The sequence below is a fragment of the Equus przewalskii genome, chromosome 20 (genome assembly GCF_037783145.1).
Source record: "Equus przewalskii isolate Varuska chromosome 20, EquPr2, whole genome shotgun sequence".
Classification (NCBI taxonomy): Eukaryota; Metazoa; Chordata; class Mammalia; order Perissodactyla; family Equidae; genus Equus; species Equus przewalskii.
Window position 1 is genome coordinate 3549775 of NC_091850.1, and position 23294 is coordinate 3573068.

General features: G+C 52.3%; 2 protein-coding genes across 14 annotated transcripts in view; one reads left to right on the top strand and one right to left on the bottom strand.

The window, feature by feature from the left end:
- SUGP2 (SURP and G-patch domain containing 2) overlaps window positions 1–8387 on the bottom strand; it is a 37760-nt gene extending 29373 nt beyond the window's left edge. For 3 of the 12 annotated variants that reach the window (XR_011530258.1, XM_070586697.1, XM_070586692.1), the window contains exons 1-3: window positions 7951–8090; window positions 6402–6533; window positions 1517–3121 (exon numbers count right to left, since the gene is read on the bottom strand). Coding sequence is in view for 7 of the 12 variants with exons in the window: in XM_070586697.1 (XP_070442798.1) it covers window positions 1517–3121; window positions 6402–6522 (1726 nt within the window). In the remaining 5 variants the exon portion in view is untranslated. Of the gene's footprint in view, window positions 1–1516; window positions 3122–6401; window positions 6534–7898; window positions 8091–8276 lie in introns of those variants that run through there. The other 9 variants (XR_011530256.1, XM_070586691.1, XR_011530259.1 and 6 more) reach the window with 8 other exon arrangements.
- Window positions 8096–21836, top strand: ARMC6 (armadillo repeat containing 6). 2 transcript variants are annotated; one of them, XM_008539249.2, is made up of 8 exons: window positions 8096–8451; window positions 14119–14288; window positions 15407–15489; window positions 15985–16558; window positions 18218–18363; window positions 19478–19609; window positions 19809–19946; window positions 21079–21836. In XM_008539249.2, exons 2-8 carry the CDS (start codon window positions 14168–14170, stop codon window positions 21289–21291), a joined length of 1407 nt encoding a protein of 468 aa, XP_008537471.1. In that variant the 5' UTR covers window positions 8096–8451; window positions 14119–14167; the 3' UTR covers window positions 21292–21836. The 2 variants fall into 2 exon arrangements, with proteins under 2 accessions (XP_008537471.1, XP_008537472.1); XM_008539250.2 differs by having other exon boundaries at window positions 8111–8366.
- The last annotated feature ends 1458 nt before the right edge of the window (window positions 21837–23294 follow it).

Here is a 23294-nt window from a genome sequence, read left to right on the forward strand (position 1 = left end):
CAATGAAAGATCTCATCCCAGCATTTCTAACAGTAATGGAAGTAATGAGACATGGGCACTGCTGCCGTCCACTTGCTGCCCAGACAGCCGAGGCTTGCAGATGCCAATTACAAGGGAACTCAGCTCTGCTCAGCCTCAGAAGCCTCTAGTAAAAGGCAGCATGAGTCCAACATCAAGGGAAAGGTGAGGTAATTCACGTGAGGTCAACATCATAATGTAGCAAATGCTGCAGAAACACATACAAGGGCCTTTGATAAGCCTGTAAAAGAGCAGACTAGAGCCTGTGTAGCAGCATGGCAGGGGACAGTGGTGGGCAACTTCAGGTGATGGACGACTTTTCCCTCCTTCATACAAAGTTCTTTAGTATTGTTCTTACACTGACTTTCCACTCTGCCACTTTGTGGGGCGTGGGGAAGAGGGGTTCCGCTGCAGCCCTAACGAGCCCACTTCTGGAAGACTCCCCCTCCAGGAGTAGGTGTGGCCACCCACCCATGGTGGAACCTACCTAGTGCCAAATGCAGTCAGGGGTTGGAGAGGGGGTAGAGGAGTGAAGAGATTCAGGAACAAATGAGACTTCCCCACTCAGCTGGGGCAAGAGAAGCTGAAAACTCCATCAGGAGGAAAAGGGACTTCTTCCTAATGTAAAGGGGGAAAAGTGCTTCCTTGCTGGTCACATGGCCACTACGTCTGCTCACGACCGCTGGGATGTCTGGGCTGAGAGAGCATCCATCCTGGGAGCTAAGGAGGAGGGAAAAGGGACACCAAACAGCCAGTTGTTTCTATTTCTATTTACGTCTTTCTTGGCCTTTCCTCTCCCCAGTAAATCGACTTGTTAACACCAGGTTACCAGCTGTGCCTAAGTTATCTGTCGACCTTTAGCCAGTCTAGAAAAGCAAGCAGGTGGAAAGGTGCCTCCACCACTTGGACTGACTGGCTGATCCCTGTCTGTCTCTCAGCACAGCTCAAACATGGCCTGCTGTGGCCTCCGTGACTCCCCAGGCTGGGCTGGGGCCTCTCCTATGTCCCCCTAATTCCAGCACAGGAGGGGCTGAGTTTTGTGATTTCTTTCCCTCAGGAGCCTGGAGACGACTCAGAGACAGTGCCCAGTGTTTACTCTTCCTTCTGGTAATACCTAGGGCAGGGGCAGGGGGACACCTGTTGGAACAAGCCTTCTTAACCTTGGCTGCAGGACTGTACAAACCCCCAGATAGTGCAAAATTGTGTACAAATATATGTGCATTTTTCCCGGCAAGGGCCACAGCTTTTCATCAGATTCCCAAAGGAGTCTGTGACCCAAAAATGTCTAAGGACTTCTGTGGTAGACAGATTTCTAACATGTTTACAGAATGAATGGAAGACATGTATATGGGCCAATCAGAGTTTTCTGCTAAAATTCTGATTCTATAGTTGGCTAAAGAACCTCTGTGTAAAAACCTCAAAGAGAATAAGAAATGTTACAAGAAAACATGGAAAACAACAAATCACAACAAATAGAAACTTTCGCTGCTTTCCTTACCATCACTCAAACCACAAGGAGCCTTGGCTTCAATCTCGGGTTTGGTAGGAGGAATGGTTTTCTCATCTTGAGTGGGCTCGGGTTCAGCTTTCTTGACCTGGAGTGGACATCCGCTGCTAACCAGCCAGGCCTTCAGGTGATCGATGTACTCTCTCCCAAACAGAGTGGAGTCCTCGAAGTTTGGAAATGCGGCAGGAGATGGAGCTATATCTTGGAGGCCAACAGCTTCTAAGATTTTCTCTTGCCGGAAAGAAGAGGCCAAGGAAAACGTCTGTCCTAAAAGGGCCAAAGACTTCCGGCAGAGAGAATTGGTGGTCTCCAGGGCAACAGCCAAGTCCAGGGGGTTACTGAGGGTCTTCATCTTGACACTCAGCTCATAGGCATTGCAGGCCATGAGCAGGGGTGTGACACTCTTCAGAAGCCGGTCTTGAAGCCTCATTATGTACTTGTCAAAGGGCTTTATGATTTCAAAAAAGCAATTTTTGGTCTTCACAGCACCTTTGTCTAAAAGCATGTTTAAAAACTCGTTATCGACTCTGGGTGTTTTCAAAGCAGAGTGCTTTAAAAATTTGATAGTAAAAAAGCAAAAATCTCTGTGCTCTGGTTTTAAGGAGCATTTGAACGAGGCGAGCATTTTAGCGCAGGTTTCAGTTTCGAGTTCGAAGAGAGTCTGGAAAAGCTGGGAAAATTTAACATCATCTTTTATGGTGTGGAATCCTGCCCATTTGATTATTTCTATCCCAAATCTTGAAAAAACATCTGACTTATCTATGAGGTCAAAGCTCATCTTTCTTCTGGGGAGCCGAATATCTTTCAGATTGAGCCCCAGAGGGATCTTCTGAGTGGGGAATTGGATATCTTCTGTACCTGGGTTTGTCCCTAGGGTTACATCAGGACTTGGAGTGGTTTTCTGGATTTGGTTAGTCCCCTGAGTTTTGGGAGTAATACGATTTATAGTGGGTACTTTCTTCATGCTCACGCTTCTCAGGGTGACAAGTTTCCCAACCCCCACTTTAGGCGTGAGCAGACCTTGAGTCTCTCCCTTTCCTAGGAGGGCACCCTCCTGGTCAATGATGTTTAGACCTTGGCCTCTGCCCTGGACTTGACCACTGCCCCTGAGCACAGAGTCTGCTTCCCCTGGACGGTCCACGTCAAAATCCCGACTCTCTTTCTCCAAACACTCTTTCTCAATCAGCCTGGAAGAGCCAAAGTCCCCCAGTAGCGCAGAAGGACCAAAATTATACTCCTGTGACCAAGAGGATTCTTGAGAAACTGGGTGGCCAAAGTCTTGTTCCCAAGAGCCACGGAGTGCAAATTTCCAGTCCTGAGAACGGAAATGTCCCAATTTCCGGTGGCCAAAGACCTGGTCTCGGGAGTCAGGGTGGGAAAATTCCAGATCTCGGCCACATTCCTTACGAAAGTAGTTGTCGTCACTTACAGAAGGGTTGCTTGATCTGAAGGAAGGTCCTGGAAATACATCACTTCTCAGGCCTTCCCTGGCAGTTTCTCGAGAGTGAGCTACAGATCCGCCCAGAGTGTATCTGCTGTCACTGTGAATGTCATCATACATATCTGCTCTGGCTCTTGGGACTGTCCTTAGAAGATCTGAAATAAAAGATGCAAAAAGAAACACACAGGTACTTTAAACCTGAGGCTGCAAACGGACACGCCACAGACCACCAGCCAGCTGCAGTGCTTTATCTGCCTAAGAGCATTTTACAAATTCGTATTTGTTGCCAACCTTTAAAATGTGTGTGGTTTCCCTGAAAAATGTGGACTTACTCCTTATAAAAACAGAGACCTACAAGTACTGGGCCTGCATCTGCCCTGACGTCAGTGTCCCAAGGCTGGGCAGCAGGGCCCCTCTCTCATTCAGACTCCCTGCCCTGGCTCTGCGGGTGTCTGGTTTACTAGGCCTCTTTTAGACTCAGGGAAGGGTGTTTGGTGCTCAAATAACCTAGACTTGTTTACTGCGACTAGATCACTTTGTATTTCGACCTCTATCACACAGCACATGGCTCTTCCCATCCTCCCTGCCTCCCACGAGGAACTCTCTGCCTACAGTGCCACTGAGGTAGGAGCCACTCTGAACTGTACCCACCACAGCTGACCGGGCCACAGCTGAGCACTTGACCCAAAGCTGGTTGATACGCTCCCTCGTAAAGGTCCACTGGGCCAACCAATCCTTTGAATAAAACAGAGACTGATGCAGGTAAGAGAAAGGCAGAAGTGAAATAAGCCACATCAAGAGAGGCTACAATGGAAACTGAATACTGCGTGTTTTCGTCCTCCTCCATGTAGAAATGAGGAAAATTGAAAGCTAAATTGGCATTTGCTTGTTCATGTATAAAGAATCTCTGTAAGAAGCTAGGAACATAAGGGAACTATGGGGGTATGGAAACAGTGGGCCTCAGAGAGACTTTTCATGGAGAACCTTCTTTCTAGCTTTGAATCAGAATCTATTACTGAGTCAAAAAGTGAAATGGAAAGGGAGAGAGAGATGCCAGGAGTACGGTAGTAATGGGCCGAGAGGCCACAGGAAGCCAGAACCTTGTATAAATTCTCAACAGGTACTCACTGAGCACCTACTCCAGGCACTGAAGTGACAGCAGGAAAAGGAGACAGCAAAGCCCTTGCTCTCCAGGACTCGTCAGTCGAAGGAACCAAACAGTGAACAAAAATCCATCAGGTGTAAGGAAGTGCCCATAAGAAATATTAAGCGGTGGGAATGTGAAGAGGGAAAGCCATTTTTAGATAGGCTGGTCAAGGAGGGCAGCTCTGACAACAATGTATCTGAGCAGTAGAGGCCTGGCATGAGGGGCCAGACCCTGCGGTTATGGGGGAAGCCTTCCAGGCAGAGGGAGTGTGAGAACAAAGCACTGAGGTGGGACCAGCAGGGCACAAATATGGCCAGAAGGGAACAGAGGGAACGAGGGGCAAAGTTGTAAGAAGGCAGCTCCTAAACTCTGCTGCACACTGGAGTCCCCTGACTTAATGAATCAGGTGGGGTGTGACCTGGGCATCAGGGTTCTTAAAGGGTCCCCAGATGATTCTACCATGCAGAAAAGTTAGGGAACCACTATGATACGAGATGCAAACAAAAGGCGGGTACTAGATCAACTCAGGCCCTTGATGGAATGCTGGAGTTCTCTCTAAGTGAAACAGAAAGCCACAGAAGGGTTCTGAGCAGAGGGATGACCTTACTGGCCGCTGTGTAAGGAACAGACCAAAAGGGATGAGAGTGGCTATGGATGTGCCAGCAAGGAATCCACTGGGGTAATCCAGGTATTGATGGCCTGGTCAGGGCGGCAGCATCAGAGTAGAGCGGTGGCTGGATTCTGCACAACAGGATTTTCTGATGCCTTGGTTTACAAGGCATCAAGGCACCAGAACTGTTCAGCGTAGAGCAGAAAGACAGAGAAAGCCTGACCAATGGACCATGCAGCTCTGTGACAGACAGATGGTTCTAGAACTGTCTAGCATCCTGCTGGGATTCTAGTTTCCCCCTCCCTAATCTTTCTTGATGTAACTAAGATATGTATTGGTGTTTGAGTCTCTAGATAAAGATAAATCAAGATTTAAATCTCCATATACACATACATATGTATTCACGTATACGTATAGGTATGCGTGTATATACATAGACACACACCTAAGTGTTCAGGGTTACAAAAATATATCACTAAAAGAATTGAAGGATGCACAAATCACCACAGATATGCTTACCTCTGAGGTGTAAGGAAGCAGATGAAAGGCTTTTTTATGTTTTACTCTTAAATATTTCTTAATCCTTCCAATCTTTTATAACAGGAACATTTTCCTAATTTTTGTACGTTCACAAATTTTTTGAAAACTTGTAATTTCCGAAAATTACTACTTATGTAATTTTGAAAACTCAGAACCCAGAGACAGCCTCTGAGGCTCAGTTTCTATAGGTCCAAAGCATGTAATAACAGTTATCCCTACTCCATCCAAGTGTTTAGACTCATTCAACCAACACTAAGGAAGCCTCTCCCGCAGCAAGGATGGCTCAGGAGCTAATGCAGCAGTGAGGAGAGCAACAACAGGCTGAAGGAGGACTGGAGGAGGCAGGTGCCCAGCAGATTCCCCGGGGGTTCGCCTGTGCCAGGAGGGGCAACCAAATCAACCTCAAGGCCTGCAGGGCCTTCCTGTGAGCTGGGTCTTAGTGCCTGAGGGAATTACCAGGCAGAGCTGGGATTCAAAGCACAAACAGACGGCAGAGCTGAAGCACGAAGCCCCAGGCAGGGAGTGAGGGTCAGAAGCCTCGTGTGCAGTGGTGAGGGACTTCCACGTCTTCCTGCCATCTGTGTGGGCACCATTTTTTATTCTGCTGGCATGATGTTTCAAAACCTTCCCAAGGGAATGTTTTCAGGCAGGGCCTGCACTTGGCAACTCCACAGGGCGCCCCCTGTCACAGCCTCCTGTCTTGCACACACCACTGTTACCTGGATGCTCCTGCACTTGTCTGAGGATGTAACCCTGAAATGAGGAGCCCTAAGAGTCCAAGCAGGGCCTTGGCCCAGCTATGTTGGCATTAATAGATCTGTGGGGAGGACAGGTTTGCAGGGAATGAAGCCAGAAGCTGAGAACTGTTCAGGAGGAGATTGTTACAAGAATACAGGCCAAACCTGGGCAGCTGTAGTGGGGATGGAGCCAAGAGATGGAGTCAAGAAGCCTTCTTTAGGTGGGGGAGGGTGCCTGGGGAGTAGAGGCTCCAGATATTGACAATACCTACTTCTGCATAATGATTTGACAAGTGGACCCAAAGAAAACTTTATCTCCCCTTAACAAATAAAAGAAGCTGCATACTTCTGCCCAAGGCACTGAAATCCTCCACCCTCAAAAAACAAGCATTTTAATTTACCTTGAGCTTTAAACTGAAGAGCTTCGCCTACAGCCTCACTACTGGGGTCCATGTGATATCGGTTAGCTTTTTCTTGTAATACAGCATCAAAAGTCTCCTGCGCAATTCGCCTTGCTGCCATGTTTCTCTAACCTGTAGTGAGAGGTGGAAAAAAGACACTAAGAATGACAACTAATGCTCCCAGAGCCTGCTCTTTCTACTTCACCTAATCCTCAAAGGAACAAGGCAGTGATCCATAATCCCACACGGTACTTGAGAGGGAAGTCGGGTTATTTTAAGGGGGCCTCTGCCCTCACCAAGCTCACAGATGTGTGTTGGCTTAGAAGGAACAAGACAAGCATAGTGATCTCGGACAAGTTATTTTGCTTCTCATTTCCTCGGAAGCCCTTACAAGCTCTATCAAAGCAGTCCTATCTTCTTGGGGCCGCTGAAGACTGCACGAAGCAACACACATCACTGGACGTAGTGCAGGGAAGCAGGACCATAACCCTTGCAAATTGTGGTTAGGAAAGACATCATCACTATTTTCCCATCTCACAGACAGAGCCAGGAAGCTCTGAGAACCGACCTCCCCTCTGAGAGAAGCCCCTCAATGAGTGAGTGGAGGAAGCCCTGACTAGTGACAACGAGCTAGTGACAGCTTGCTCTGTACTAGGTCCTGTTGTAAGGAAGGGACTCCCTACAGGGACTCCCCTTTACTTCTTGCAACGACCCACTGAAGAAGTGGGTCCTGTTGTGAACGACATTTTTCCGAAGAGGAAAAGGAGGACTGAGGCTACGTGACCCATCCAAGGTCAGCCAGCCCGGACTGGAACCTGGCAAACAGGACACTAGGAGTGGGGACAAAGCCCTGAAGACCGAGTAAAAATGACTGCGAAGCAACAGTGAGGAACCCAGCGGCGGCATCCTTAACCGCCAAGACATCCTTTCATCTTGAAAGCTCCAACCTCAAGATCCAAGCCTGCCCCCGCGTTATAGTCTTTCTTATACCCATCACTCCCTTTTCCCATCTTTCAGCCCTTTTCCTGGGGCGCCCCCTGTTCTCTGTAGCGAAAGGCAGGGTCTCCGGGCCAGGAGGCCCCGGATCAAATCAAGTGAGCTACCCTTGCTGTGCCTCCGTTACCCCATCTATGGAATGGGCAGCTACGGGGACCGAACCAATTAAAAAACGGCAAAGGGCCCGATGCAGCGCCCGGCCGCGGTTATCGCCACAAGAGCGGGGCCGCTCCGAGTTCGGGGGAAATGAATGAACGACTGAACGAATGCACCCGTCGGGCGTGGCCCGCCTGCTACCCGCCTCCGAGGACGAAGAATAGGGGGCGTTGGGCCCGGAAAGCCGCAGACCGCCCCCCAGGCCGACCCAACCAGGCCGTGGCCACCGCGCAGCCCGAGGGCCGAGCCCGCGGCGCCATAGCGGAGACGCGGGGCCTTCGGGGCCGAGCCTAAGCCCCCCACCCCTGGGGCCGCCCACCGACGACGCCCGGGCCCGGGCCTCACCCCGAGCCCACTGCGCGCGGAGACACTCCCGCCGCCGCCTCAGGCTCTTCACCTGCTGCCCCTGCTGCCGCTGCCGCTGCCGCCGCCGCCGCTGCCGCCGCCGCCGCCGTCGCCGCCGCCGCGCGAGGCGGGGACATGCAAATGAGCCAACGGTCTCCGCAGCGCCGCACCGCGCAGGCGCAAGCCGCCGCCGAGCCCTTGTGCGCAGGCGCAGGTGGCCGCGGCGGAGCCCTCTTGCGCAGGCGCGCTGCACGCTTCTTCAGGGAGTACGCTCCCGAAGCGACAAGTTTCCCTGCGGCGGCGGCACCAACCGTGAGCGTCCCGGAAAAGGTGGCAGAGACGCCGCCGCCGCCCACCTGTTGGACCTCTTGGCTTTACCTGCGCTCGCGGTCACCTTTGGTCACCCTAGGAGCTGTTCGCCCTGCTGTGGGAAGGCCGAGGCAAGGCGGAGCCAGCGCGTCTGCGCGGGTACGGCAGCCGGAAGGGACCAGAGGCGGTGCCGCCGGTGACAGCCCCGAGCCCCACCCTTTCCCCACGTGGCCGCGGAGACCGGGTGAGAAGTGGCGGCTGCTGAGCCTCCTCACGCGCGGGGCAGGGAGTGGGCGCCGCGGGGGCGGGCTGGTGACTGTGGCGCCGCCCTCGGGGACTTCGTTTTAGGGAGGGAAATACTCTTACAGAAGCCGCTGGGAAACAAAATCGCCCACTTCCTGGCCTCCGCTTTCTTTTCATTCATTTACTCATTCAGTCATAGCCTATGTCATGAGTGCCTGCTGTGTGTCCGGCCCCATCCTAGGCAGTGGGGGAAGGTGGTGAACAAAACAGATTGGGCTCCAGCTCTCATGGAGGTTACATTTCGTTGGTGAGGAGACTGACCATTCCCAGGCTCTCTTTCTCATGAGCTCCAGGTCTGTACTTTCATCCCATCACCCTCAAATAGATAAATGCACCGTGTGGCTCCAAGTAGAGGTAATATGTAAATGATAAAAGAGAGTGATGCGATAGGAGAGTGGGGGTTGCTCTAACCAGAGTGGTTATAAAGAATGTCCCTTGGATAGCTGGGAAGGATGAGAAAGAGGTGGGGAAGCACAGGTGAGAAGGTCTAGGTAGGGAAAGTGCTGGTTTGGAGACTGGGTTTTGTCCTTGAGACAGTTGGAAAGCCGCTGCAGGATTTTGGGCAGGTGAGTGACTTGGCCTCTGTGCTTTCAAGTCTCCCTTAGGCTGCTGTGTGGAAAATAGAGGCGCAGGGTGTGGCAGGGAGGAAGCAGGTGACGCCACCCATCCAGGAGGATGGTGCCTGAGCCAGGGAGGATGTGGCAGATGGAAGATGATGAAGAGTCATTCAGCGTCCGTGGCATGTCAGGGCACTGTTTTCCTGATGAGCAGAACCCTGGCTTAGAGAGGAAAACTGGTTGTCAGTTGGGGGCCTTGCTAACTCCCTTCCCCCAGGACATGTTGGATGCATCTCAGGACTGGTAGTGCTGTCTCTCCCCTCTCCTGGCCTGGGCTGTTCCCCATGTGGCTCCCAGATGCCCATTTCCAGGCACTGTCTTTCTCATGAGCTCCAGGTCTGTATTTTCATCCCCACCACCCTCAGCCTTGTGCTGCACCTAGGGGACCCTGGAGACTTGCCTTAGGGGTGGTCCCAGAGCCAGACACTGACCTCTCCAGCTCAGGGAGCTCAGGACTAGGCAGAGGGAGGTTCATGGGGGTGGGGGAGCCAAGGCCAGAGAGCACAGGTTCTGCCTGAGTGACCAGGGAGGGTTCCCAGGGGGAAGTGGCCTGGAATAGCTAACGGAAGCTCCACAGAGGGTCCAGGTGGAGGGAAAGTGTTAATGAGGCAGGATAGTGTGATGGCTAGACCTCTTACTGCCTATGTGACCTCTCTCAGGTTCTTCCCCTCTCTGACCTTCAGATTCTTCATCTGTAAAATAGGTGTAATGACATTCCCCTTTAAGACTGTGCCTCTGTGACAGAGTGGCCACTCACCCTTGGCCCACTCCGGTCTGGAGCATGGCTAGAGAGGTGGAAGCAATGTCTAGTGGCGGAGCCAGGAGCAGAGTTCCTCCAGCAGCCCCCAGCTGGGAAGCTCCTGCCCTTTGAGCTGGCCAGGAACACCCTTCACACACACACCAGCCTAGGTGCCCCACTGAGAAACTCTTCATCTTATAAACAGAAAATCCTTACTCTTTTCCTTCACGTTTGACCTTGGAAATCCTTAGTAACCCCTAAACTGGCTCCTGGTTCTTCTGGGGCAGAAAGGAGTGGGGACAATCTGCAAGGGAGTGGGGTGGGGTGTTTGATGCCCTGATGCTTCCCCCAATAAACTGGCTGGATTCCCTCTTAAACAACAAAGGAAAGGAGCTTTTACTCTGTGCCAAAGCCTATGTAGTAATTAACCAGCCCAATTTTCACTGCAGGCCTGAGGTAGATTCTGTATTGATCCCTGTGTCACACATGAGGGAACTGACTAATGTGAGGTTAAGTGGAGGGCCTGGGATTTGAGTCCCCCTCCTGGCCCTGGAGCCTGTTCCCCACGCCACCACCCCCTGAGTATCTGCACAAACACCAGTGGAATATTCACCTCCTGTGCCACCTCCGCAAAGAGACCTGTACACTATAGTGGCCTGTTTCCCAAATTGCACGTGGATTTTTGCCACATTCCCCTACTGCTGCCCTAGTACCCCTTTGTCCCCCGAATACCCTTTCTATGACGTGTGATTCTAGAATGGACCTGGGACCAGAGAAAAACAAATTGTTTTAAAAGATGATATTAGGACTATCAAGAAAGTCGATCAGGGACTCTATATTAGAAAATAGTATTGTATCAGTGTTCGATTCCCTGTGTTAAATTTCAGTTGTGCTGTGAATGTGTAAGAGAGTGTCCTTTTCTTGGGAGAGTCATGCTGATGTCTTTATGAGGAAAGGGATGTGATGCCTGGAACATAATCTCAAATGGCTTACATTTCACACACTTGCAGGCACACACACACTCGCCTAGAGAGATTAACTGGCAAAATGTTAACAGTTGATGAAGCTCGGAGAAGGACATACAGTGTTCTTGTACTGTTCTTGCAACTTTACTATAAGTTTAAAAAGTGATGTATTTTAAGTGGAAACTTGATGCAATTCCAAAATGGAAGTGTAGTGTTACTACAATAGACAAGGTAGACATAGTAAAACAAGTAAAATGAAAAAAGTTGTTAACCTCTGCTAGTCTCTGGACCAGAGGCCTGTTCCCCCTTTGTTAAAAAGAGAGGGTGGCACATATTCGGTGTTAACGAACCGCTTGCACCCTGGAGACCTTCTTGTTGAGATCACTGACTGTTTTTGCTGAGCGTTTTGTCCGTGATCTGCCCCATCAGTGCAGAGGAGAAGGCACTTCCCCAGCTCAGCAGGTCCTCTAACTGCTGATTCTGTCCCTTGGCCTCAAGACTGCCTGTGCTGGGTTTCATTTGTTTTTTTGTTTTTAAACAGAAAAGTACTTTTTTTTTTAATCTATAATTTACGTATTCTAGTATTCACCTATTTAAAGTGTGCAATTTAGTGATTTTAAGTATATTTATAAAGCTGTGCAATCATCACCAGTGTCTAATTCCAGAACATTTCAATAACTCCAAAAGGAAACCCCGTCCCCATGAGCAGTCACTCCCTTTCTCCCTCCCCCACCCCTGACAACCGCTAACCTCCCTTCTGTCTGTATGGATTTCCCTGTTCTAGACATTTCCTGTAAATGGGATCACACACTATGTGGCCTTTTGTGTCAGCTTCTTTCACTCAGTGTGATGTTTTTCAGGTTCATCTACGTTGTAGCACGTGTCAGAACTTCATTCCTGTTTATAGCTGAATAATATTCCATTGTGTGGGTGGACCACATTTTGTTTATCCTTCATCTGTTTTATTTTTTTAAAGATTGGCATCTGAGCTAACAACTGTTGCCAATCTCCTTTTTTTCCCCTGCTTTTTTCTCCCCAAATCTCCCCAGTACATAATTGTATATTTTAGTTGTGAGTCCTTCTAGTTGTGGCTATCCTTCATCTGTTGATGGACACCCCTGCTTTCTTTTTCTTTGTGATTTATTTGTTGAAAACCCTAGGTTTTTGTCCTGTAGTTGAAGTTCCCTTCCCAGTCGAGATTTTGCAGGTCACATCCCCGTGGTGTTGGTTGACTTGTTCTGTGTCTTCAATTTCCTGTAAAGTAGTCGTTAGCTCTAGAACCTTGCTGTCCAATATGGTAGCCACGCATCACATGTGGCTATTTACATTAAAATGAATTAAAATTAAATAAAAGTACACATTCAGTTCCTCAGTTGCACTAGCCACATTTCAACTGCTCAATCCCATATGGGGCTGGCAGCTGCCCCATTGGACAGCACAGATACAGAACATTTTTTCATCACAGAAGGTTCCATTGGATGTGTGGTCAGATTTGGGTTTGAGTTTTCAGCAAGATGACTTCACAGGTGCATTTCATTCTTATCAGGAGGCAGGTGGTGCTGGGTTTCTCTTTTGATGACGTGAAATCACGCAGTGGACGCAGGTACTGTCCACTTGTCAGGTTCCCTGTCAGTTTTGCGCTTCGTGTTTTGCAGCTGTGGCCGTGATTATCTAGACCTGGTCTGTCTTGGTCAATTAGCTGGAATTGATCTACAAAGCAGAACTTTCTGTCATTCTGTCTTTACAATCTTGTGCCCACTTGTACGAGGGAGGCAGGATAAATGCTGGGTTCTTTATTTGGCAGTTTTCAGAAGAATAAGCTGGGTTTATAGATTTTGATTTTGATATCTATTGGTTTTTGGGTTTTTTTAATGCTCACTTGTTCCATCTTTAGCTAGCGGGCACCCCTTAGGGTTTGCTCCTCAGTCTTTTGACTTGACCCCGATGGTCTTTAGAAGCTTCCTTGCATACTGCTCTCACAAGATGCTCCAGCCCCTCTGGCCTGTTTCCTGCCTGGTCCTGGAGTCAGCCATTTCTCCGGGAGCCCTGACTCTTCACAGGAGATGGTATTTACAGACCACAGTTGGTGTTTGGGGTGCTCACTGCTGCTATGGTATCATTTCCTCCAGGCATTTTCAGTTGATGTAACTAGAAAATTGGTTTTTTTGTTTGCTTAAGATGAAATACAGCATGAGTTCATATTGGTATTTTCAGTTCAAATTTAGGAGTCCTGAGTTTTTACTTCCTTGATTTTTCTTTTGTAAGAATCTTTTTTCTTTTATACTGGTTCCTAATGACAAACATTATTACTTATTTGCTGCATCTGTCTTAGTTTCGGAATAACATTGCTTACTATTTCCAATAACAGGATTACTGAAAACAGTTGAAGATTTTCTTTTGCAGTTCATTCTGTCCTTGGGGCGTACCCCACTAAGAATGTATGGTCACATCACTGTGTTTGAAGACCACATGAAGTGACCCTATCCACGCGGATGCGCTGCTGGATTCATGGGTTTCATTCTGCTCTTGAACCTTAGCGATTGCTTTTATTTTTATTTTGGTTTCCATTGGTTTATTTCTTTTCCTAACTGCGTAAAGAATTTACATGGGTTCCAAATTCAAACCTGTAAAACAAGGTATATTGAGAGAAAATAATCCAGCTTCTAACCCTGTCCTCACCACCCTTTTCCCTACCTCCTCTTATAGGTAACCATTTCTATTAATCTTAACTTAGATGTCTTTTTTATTTGCTTATTATTATTATTAATTTTTATTTTAGAAGTTTTATAGCAGTATACTATTATAACATAATATTGTTTTATTATATAACCATACATAAAATACATAACCACGTAATAAAATAACACGATTATAATATTATATATTATAGTATGTAGTATATATAAAACATACTATACTATATATAATATTATAAACATATGTAACTTTATTATGTGGTTATGTATTTTGTGTGTAATTATGTTTTAATATATAATATTAAGATATCCTTTTATCCATATTTTATTTATTTTTCTCACTATAAGGACATACATTATATTAGCATTTCTCCTTTCTTAGATAAAGTGTGGTAAACTTCCTGCCCTCTTCTGCACCTTTAGAAGCTCTGTGGTTGTTGGGATATCACCCTGGCCTGTGATCCAGGTTGTAAGAATTTTTCCGGGGTGGTTGTGGGCTCTGGCCCCTGGTAGATGCTCCCTAAATGGTGGCCAGGCCCCCATCTGCCCTCTCATCCTCAGTGAAGCTTTCTTCTCACCTTAACTTCTCAGCTCTAGAGCGTCTGCTGGGCAGCTGCGGCCCCACGCAGAAGGGCGGGAGATGGCCTCCAAGCGCATCACCCAGGAGACCTTCGATGCGGCTGTTCTTGAGAACATTGAGGAGTTTGAGATGGGATCGGAGGAGGCAGTGAAAGAGGCCGTGGAGCAGTTTGAATCCCAAGGTAGGGTGGTGTGGCTTTGGTCCCAGCGCTGGTTCGGGTCTTTGCCTGACAGTCACTTCTGGTCCACCACTCTTACCATGAGAGTGATGTCCTGCTGGGGCCCCATCTAGCCTGGCGTGGGAGCCTAGGCCCTGTACCCTCTCCATGCTCTGCCACAGGCAGGCTGGCCACCTGCTCCCACCTCGCTGGCACCCACCCTCTACTTGCCTAGACCTCACCTAGACATCTGCAGGGCTGGATCCTTTGAGGTGGGTCTCATTTTAATTATCACTTCCTTTTCCTGACCACCTCCCGAGAAACAGGGCTCCCTGCCTCACCCACAGCCCTGCTCGAGCTCGTGATGGCAGAAGGGGGTGTCACTCACCAGCCTGTGGGAACAGGTGACATGCTCAAATCAGGCTGTGGTGGAGAGTGGTTCAGAGGGGCTGTTTGCAGTGGTGTGGCAGGGTTAGGAGACCATGCTGCCATACAGGGACCCCCCCCCAACAGTGAGGGTGAGGGTCACATGATAGAGGCAGGGAGCTGGGGATGAACACCCTACCCTCCTGCTCTTCCTGCCCCTGCTCTTTTGTCCAGCTCCCATTAGCCAAACCCAGTCAGACACTGGAGGGCAAGGGAGCCCGGGTGTCTAGCTTCAGAGTCAGAGGCCGGCATCCTGGGCACAGAGTGGGGTAGACACGGACAGGGGCTAGAGGGGCACCCAGAAGTGTCCTGCACAATGGGGGCTTCCTTTAGGGGTACCACTGAGGGCAGGGATGCAGCCAGAGTGAGGAGCATTGGGATCCCCAAGGGAAAGGGCCATGAGGTCCCCTCCCCTCTGAGCCCACCAGGCAGAATGTGTCCCTCACTCCAGTGATGGCGTGCAGCCTCACTACTGCTCTGCTCCCATTGACTGGACAGGGCTGAGGAACAAAGAACCCCCCACACCACACATCCCCTTGTGGACATGGCTGCTGGGTCTGGCCCAGATGATGAGTGGGGCAGGGTGGGGAGCTAGGCAGACCCCCGAGGGCCTCTGGAGTAGTGTGGTCCCAGCTGAAGGGACAGACGGTGTGACTCCGGCAGGCCCATAAGGATGATGGCTGTTGCTTGTTTCCTGACTCCCCCACCCCCCACAGGGGTTGATCTGAGCAACATTGTAAAGATGGCGCCCAGAGTCTCTGCAGATGGACCCCAGGAGCCCACACACGACATCCTGCAGGTAGGAGGGGGCAGCCCCTGTGGGCAGGGCTGACCTTACACATGTGATCCCACGCACATCACCTCGTCATCGTCTGTTAGGGGCATCTTTTCCTTGGTTCCTAGATGGCATTGTGCTAAATTAGTAACAAACAACCCAAAACAACAGCCATTTTATTGTTTCATACAATTCTGCTGGGTTGACCTAACTCAGCTGGATGGTTCTGGGTCTTACTTGGGGCCTCGCATGCAATGGCAAATAGGGCTGGAACATTTAAGAGTCTGTGCTCGTGTATGGCTCTTTGGCGGGGACACCGAGATGGCTGGGTCTCTCCCTCTCTACGTGGCCTCTGAAGCTCAAAGCTCCGTAAAGCACAGATGTGGAAGCTGCCACAGCTGGACTGAACTTCCACTGCAGGCCTAGATCCCAAAGGAGGGACTCTCACAGGGGTGCAGCACTGCCGCTGTGGCCCTTTTGGAGCTGAGCTGACACTGGCATTTCTCCTGTGTCCCCTAGGCCCTGGACAACCTCCAGGAGTCCGTGGCCCACTCTGGCCCTCAGGAGGTGTCAGCGCACCTTGCCCGCTTTTGTGAGCAGTGCAAGCAGCAGAAGGCCTGCCGCTTCCTGGCAGCCCAGAAGGGGGCCTACCCCATCCTCCTTGCTACCTGGAAGCTGGCCGCAGTGGGTGACCAGGGCCTCCTGCTCCAGGCCCTCAATGCTCTGTCAGCCCTGACCGATGGCCAGCCTGACCTCCTGGATGCCCAGGGCCTGCAGTTGCTTGTGGCCACGCTGGCCCAGAATGCTGATGTGGCTGATCTGACCTGCTCTGGGATCCGCTGCGTGCGCCATGCCTGCCTGAAGCACGAGCAGAATCGGCAGAGCCTGGTGAAGGCTGGCGTGCTGCCCCTGCTGACTGGTGCCATTGTCCGGCACAGCCACTGTGCCGATGTGGTCAAGGAGGCCTGCTGGGCCCTCCGCATCATGACCTTTGATGACGACATCCGTGTGCCCTTTGGCCACGCCCATGACCACGCCAAGATGATTGTGCAGGAGAATGGAGGCTTGAAGGTGCTCATTGAGGCCGCCAAAGGTAGGAGCAAGTGTGGCAAGAGTAAGAGTCAGGGCTTAGGACTGCTTCAGGCGTGGCTGGCTCCAGGCTCCACTTGCCTTGGCTTAGTCCTACCTGCATGGTAGCCGTAGTGAAGCAACGTCCTTAGTCCTGGTTGCTCCAGGAGGGTTCCAGGCCAGCACCCATTGGCCAGGACCAGGTCCCATGCCCATCTCTGGAGCTATTAAGGGAGGGGGCTCAGCTCTGTCCAGATACACAGACCAAGAGAGGGGAAGGAAGAGTTTCCAAAGGGAAACGTGAGGGTGCTGTTTCCCAAAGATGAGGGAGTGTTGCCAGCACTCACTGGGGTCAGTCCCTGGTGGAGGTTTACACTTTGGTTCATACTTGGCCCCAAATTCTTGTGCACACTCATGTGCCTGACTCCAGCTGACCATGCTGAGCTGATCACAGGAGGTCACAGCGCTGACAGATGGATCCCAAAGCCCCTGCCCACTATCCACTGCACCCACCAGAAAAGGTATGACTGGGGTCCAGTGCACAGAAGGTGCCAGAAGAATGAGTTCCCCCTCCATGGCCAAGCCTGTGTGTGTGTCTCCAGCCCTGTCTGTCCGAGAGGTGGATCTGCCTCAGTCTCCCCTCTGTACCTCCAGAGACAGGGAAAACAGGTCCCAACTGTCTGTGCAGTAAGGCTCCTTGTTCTGAGAGGTAGTTTGCATCTTTCTTATTTATTTATGGGAGCCTGTATCAGTCAGGGTTCCACCAGAGAGACAGAATTGGTAGGATGTAAATATGTATGTATATCTGTTTATGTGTGTGTGTATATATTTGTTATATAAAGAGAGAAAGAGATTTGTTGCAAGGCATTGGCTCACGTGGTTGTGGGGCTGGTGAGTCTGAAATCTGTGGGGAAGGCAGGGGGCAGCACCACGGTCTACAGGCAAGCTTCTTCCTCCCCAGGGAAACCTCAGTTTCCCTCTTAAGGCCTTCAGCTGATTTGACGAGGCCCACCCAGACCATCGAGGGTCTCCTCCTTCACTTAAAGTCAGCTGGTCGTGGATGTCACCATGTCTAGAGAATATCTCTAGGACATACCCAGATTAGTATTCATGGCGTCACAGGGGGCTATGGCCTGGCCAGGGGGACACATGAACTGACCATCCCAGAGTTCTGTATAAATTATGGCTATTCGACCCCCCGACCCTGGGTGGGCCTCAGTGCAGGCCTCTCCCTCATGCCTCTGCTCTTCGTCTTGGGTGTCTCTTTTCAATTTTGCCTGAGACAACTCTATCCATGTGTCCCTCTATAGTTTCTGGGTTTCCTGTTACACTTAGAAAGGTCATTCCCACCCCACGATCATAGAAATAGTCTCGGATGTTTTATTATAGCGCTATTACGGTTCTCTTTTTTTAGTTGAGATCATCACTTGGTCTGGAATTTATCTGGGACACGGCTGGAGGGAGGGTGCGTACCCGTGTCTTCCCCGGCAGCCAGCAGGGGGCGCCGCAGGCCTGGGCAACCCTGGTGTTCTCTGGGGCTCTCCTGGCACAGGCGGCCACCCCGCCAGGCAGAGGGGCCTACTTCGCGGTGGAGCAGGCTTCCTGCCAGGACCTCTGGCTCTGAGCCAGGCCTGGTTCTCTGCCTGTCCTCACCCCAGCAGTTCCTCTTCCCCCATCTCCACAGCATTCCCTGACAACCCCAGCGTGCTGAGCGAGCTCTGCAGCACCCTGTCCCGCCTGGCCGTGCGCAACGAGTTCTGCCAGATGGTCGTCGACCTCGGGGGCCTCAGTGTCCTAGTGGCCCTGCTGGCTGACCGCAGCAACCACCAGGTGGGCGTCCAAAGCTATCTTAGGGTGAAGCCCCCTCACCTGGCTTTTGATCTGTTATTTTTCTTGATGCCTGGGGAAGGCTCCAGGCCTCCCAGAGGGCCCTGGCCAGCCAGACAAGCTTGAGTCAGGACATACCAGTTCTGTCTCCTGAGCCCGGCACCAAAGTATGGTTTTCACTTCCTGTTGACCTGCAGGCAGGAACTAAAGTTTGTGGGGAAAACAGACCCACCCACCCTCTCTTACTGTCCTTTAGCACCTTTGTATTTTCTAGCAGGAGTGGGAGGAACAGGAGTGGGTGTTAGGGGGCTGGCCTAGACCACAGCTCAGGTATGTGATGCTTGAGTGAGGCCCACCCCTCGCTGACTGGGTGTCCCCATCTGTAAAACCTGGCGAAGACCCCTACCTGTCATTCCTTCATCTAACAGTCACTTATCAACCCCCTCTCCATGTGCCCAGGCTAGGGCAGGGATGCCTGGCCTGTGGCAGCTAGGGTGCTACTACCCCCAGTCTTGCTGATGATGTCAGCCAGGCTCCTGTGCAAGTAGCAGAAAGCTGAATTTGAACTGACTTAAGCAAGCACTTTGAGGAAACACTTTGCTTGTACTCCTGGTCAGTCGGGGGGTGGGGGCTTGGTTTCTCTCTGTCTCTGTCTCTGTCTCTCTCTCAGCTCTGCCTCTCTGCCCCTCACTGGGGCGGTCAGCAGTTCCAACAGTGTATGGTTGACTGTCCTCAACCCAGGTTGGTCAGTGCCCATCTGGGGACTCGACTGGCTGGGAGGTCCGTGCTCTGATTGCTGACCTGAGCCACATGCCCCCTCTGTGTGTGGGGTTGTCAAGGTCGTCCAAATGCCTGGCCTGGGTGCTGGTGGCCTGAACCACAGGGTCCACCTCCCTGAGCCTCCCCTGTCTTCTCTATACAGCAAGTAATAACCCTGCTCTTGCGTGCAGCCTGCGTGCCCCAAGGTGGCCCCACTTGTTGTTCAGACAGTGGGTGAAACAGCCCCCAGACCCTCCCTTGAGACACCCCCCCCCCACAACCCAGCAACTAAACAGTGCCTAGTGCAGTGTGGGAGGGGGGCTGTCAGGGCGTGACCCACACATCACTCTCCGTGCAGGACCTTGTGAAGCAAGTGCTGAGCGCCCTGCGGGCCATCGCGGGCAATGATGATGTGAAGGATGCCATTGTCCGTGCTGGTGGGACGGAGTCCATCGTGGCTGCCATGACTCAGCACTTGGCCAGCCCCCAGGTACCCATCCCAGGGGGCACACAAGGTGGAGTGGAGGGGCTGGAGTCCCAGGTCAGTATCCATACCTGCACGATCACTTTCCAATTTCTTCAAGCAGGGTCAGGGCTAGGGTGAGGCTAGGGGGTCAGGGCGAGTGAGGGGGCCAGGACCTGTCTGTCCATCTGCCTTGTCTCAGCCATCCCCATGACTGACCCCGCAGGTGTGTGAGCAGAGCTGCGCGGCCCTGTGTGTCCTGGCTCTGCGCAAGCCAGAGAACAGCCGGGTCATCGTGGAGGGCGGCGGGGCCCTGGCTGCACTGGAGGCCATGAAGGCACACCCACAGGAGGCTGGCGTGCAGGTGGGCATGGGGGGATGGCGGGCAGGAGGCTTGTGGGCATGTGGGGGCCAGGACGCAGGCCCTCCTTGTCCCTGTCCCCTCATGACGCAAGCCTTGTGGGATCTCTTTCCTCCCCAGCCCATGTGGTTCTGCATTTACTTCCCATCTTCCAAGCTGTGCTCAGGGCTGTCTCCTTTCCTGTTCCTTTGCTCTTCCGGCATTTGATCTTTTCCTTTCCTAACAGTCCCTTTAGACGGATCTGGGAAGGAGGAGGAGGAGACGGGGGAGAGCAGATGATCTGCTCGTGCTTTTGGAAGATTCTCTGCCCCGCCTTGGGCTGCGCCTTTGTGTTCCGTGTGTGGGAGCCACTGCCCACGTACTGCTGGGGAGTCGGCAGAACTGCCCTGTAGACAGGGCCACACGCACCCCACCTGAAGCCCCTGCTCCTGCCTGCAGCCCCCCAGGGCTCTCCCTGCTCCCTTCCTCGCACCCTCCCAGCACAGGGGCCTCCTCCTTGGTCCTTAGACTCACCAGCCTCCATTACCACTGCTCTTGCTGGTCCCTCTGGGATACTGTGCCGTGGGCTCGCCCATCACTTTGTCTTCTCCAGACCGCTCTGGCCAGGCAGCCCCTCACCTGCAACTCACATGCGCTCCTGCTGATGGTGGATGCCATGTTGGGATGCTTCGCGGTACCCACCCGCACACAGCAGATAGGCAAGGCACAAACGTTGACTGAGTAAGGATGTTAACTGACAGATGGGCCCTGTGCACAACCCCGCTCTTCCCTCTGTCTTGCTGCCCTCCTCGCCTGGGGCCCCTGACCAGGCTCTTGCCACCGTCAGAGAATCTTGCTCTGAGACTGAGGGTCCCACACCTGAGGGATTGCCCCTACCTGCCAAGCACTTGGCCACCCTCAGGTTCAGTTTTCTTGCCTGGAAGATGGAGGAATTAGCCCTGCCTCCCAGAGCTGCTGAGAGATGAAGTGTACAGATGAGCCAGGCTGATGAGTCACAGCATAGGCACCCGCTGAATGTTGGCTGCAGTCGTCATTGTCCCATTGTGTAAAGATGAGGACCCCAAGGTCAGAGTGGACCCTCCTCAGGGTTCCACTTGCCACCTCACAGCTGCTCCTTTTCTGCTCTCCCTTCCAGAAACAGGCCTGCATGCTGATTCGTAACCTGGTGGCCCGCAGCCAGGCCTTCTCACAGCCCCTCCTGGACCTGGGGGCTGAGGCGCTCATCTCGCAGGCCCGTGCCACTCACCGAGACTGTGAGGATGTGGCCAAGGCCGCCCTGCGGGACCTGGGCTGCCATGTCGAGCTCCGAGAGCTGTGGACCGGCCAGAAGGGCAACCTGGCACCATGACCCCAGGCTCAGTCTGGGCTGTGACTCTGGGTGAGCCGTGTGACTCAGGAAGTGAGGGGAGAGCCATGCCTGCTGCTCTGCACTCCAGATTCCTTCCTCCGCAAGAGGTATTTTCTGATGGGCCCCAGGTACAGAATAGGGGGTAAGTGGGGGCATCGGTGAGGCATCTGCACAGCAGAAAGCAGTTCTGGGTCCCGGCCTCCTCTCCTCCTGCTCCCCTCACCAGCTGACAGCGTTGGCATCATTCATCCTGCCTCCCCCAGGTCCTTTCCTGCCAGAAGGGCCTTCTCAGCACTGCTTGGGGGTGAAGGACAGTCTGAAATGTGGGAGCCATCCTGGCCAGTCTCAGAGCAGGACAGGGATCCCACTTCTGTTCCTGCAAGTCCATTCTCACTCCTGCTCCTGTTTTTCTCACCTATAAAATGGCTCACAGATGCCTTGCTTTGCTGGCCAGAGGCCGGAGATTGAGGGTCGTCCATCTCTGGGGGTCCCCAGCCAGCCAGTGGTGCCCAGTAATAAAGGACCAGACTGTTGGTTGAACGACAGAGGAGTCTGTTCTGTTGCGCAGCTGGGCGTGGGGGCTGTAGCCAGTGGCCTCAGAGAACAGGAGTGGGGCAGATGTTTGGGGAGGCCATGGAAAGTGAGGAAAGTGGAGGGGTTTTGAGAACGACCTGGGATATATGATCTGCCATCGCCCTCCATCAGGCAGGCTCCTGGGGCCATGGTTGGCGTAAACCTGGAGTCTGCAGGCGCCGAGGTCGCTGTTTCTGAGAGCGCGTCACTGAGAGGGGCTGGAGAGCTCATCATCCAGCCCCCACTCAGCTCTGAGGCCTTGAGCTTGTGATGTAACCTCTCTGAGCCTTGATTTGATCTTCCATAAAATGGGGAGAGGTATTGGAGCAGAGCTGGGCACGTGGGAGGCCCCTGATCTTAGCTTCAGCATCTCGGTCACCCTGGAGGACCATCCTGTACTCCCCCTGTCCAGCCACATTGAGGTCCTGGCTCGCTGAGTGGCTTGACCTTCCCTCTCTGAGCCTCAGTTTTCCCACATGTAGAATGGACATCACTGTTGCTGCTGCCATTGCCCACCCCACCCCCTAAGTGTTCTGGGGTTCTCCAAGGTGCTTTGCCACAGCAGACCCCAGCTCTCCTTCTCTGCAGTCACACTCAGGGGTCATGTTGTGGTCACTTGGCAGCTTGTGCATCCTCCGTGGCCCAGTCAGGATCAGGGTAGCCTCCAGACCCCTGGTGGGCTCCAGATGCTGTGCCTTACCCCTCCAGCCCATACATCAGGAGCCCCTCTCTCTTGGAGCCCCCACCCTCTGCTGTCTTTCGCACCCCCAGCCCAAGGAGGGCCTGAGTTCGGTACTTGATGTCAATTCAAGCTCTTTCGCAGAAGGCTCCTTCCTGGTTTCCGTGGAGATTGGCTGGTGCACAGAGCTGTGGGGGGTATCACCTGGTTCCACCTTCCTGTGGTGTCCAGATCTCCCCCACCCCCAGCTGAGAGGGCACCTCCAGCTCAACCAAGCTGATGTGAACCTCTGACCCTCCTCAGTGGGGACTCAGCCAGGGTGTAGGAGAAGGATCCCGCACCTGCTCCAGGCTGCCCTGACTTGACGTCTGGGTCGGTCACATCCTGTGACCTTGGAGCAGTCCTCAGGCTCTGTGAGCCTGTGTTTCTTCATCTGTCACATGGGGGCTGGGTGCTGCCAGCCTGTTTCTGGGGAAGCCTCAAATGCCAGCCCTGTAATTCCTGCCGCAACTCTGCTTTCAGTCCACCCATGGCTCCCCATTGCCCTTCCCATAAAACCAAACTGCCCACCTCCCACTCTCATCTTCCCCAGGCTCCCTCTTAAAGATTTTTTTTTCTTTTTTCTCCCCAAAGCCCCCCGGTACATAGTTGTATATTTTTTAGTTGTGGGTCCTTCTAGTTGTGGCATGTGGGATGCCACCTCAGCGTGGCCTGATGAGCAGTGCCATGTACATGCCCAAGATCCGAACCG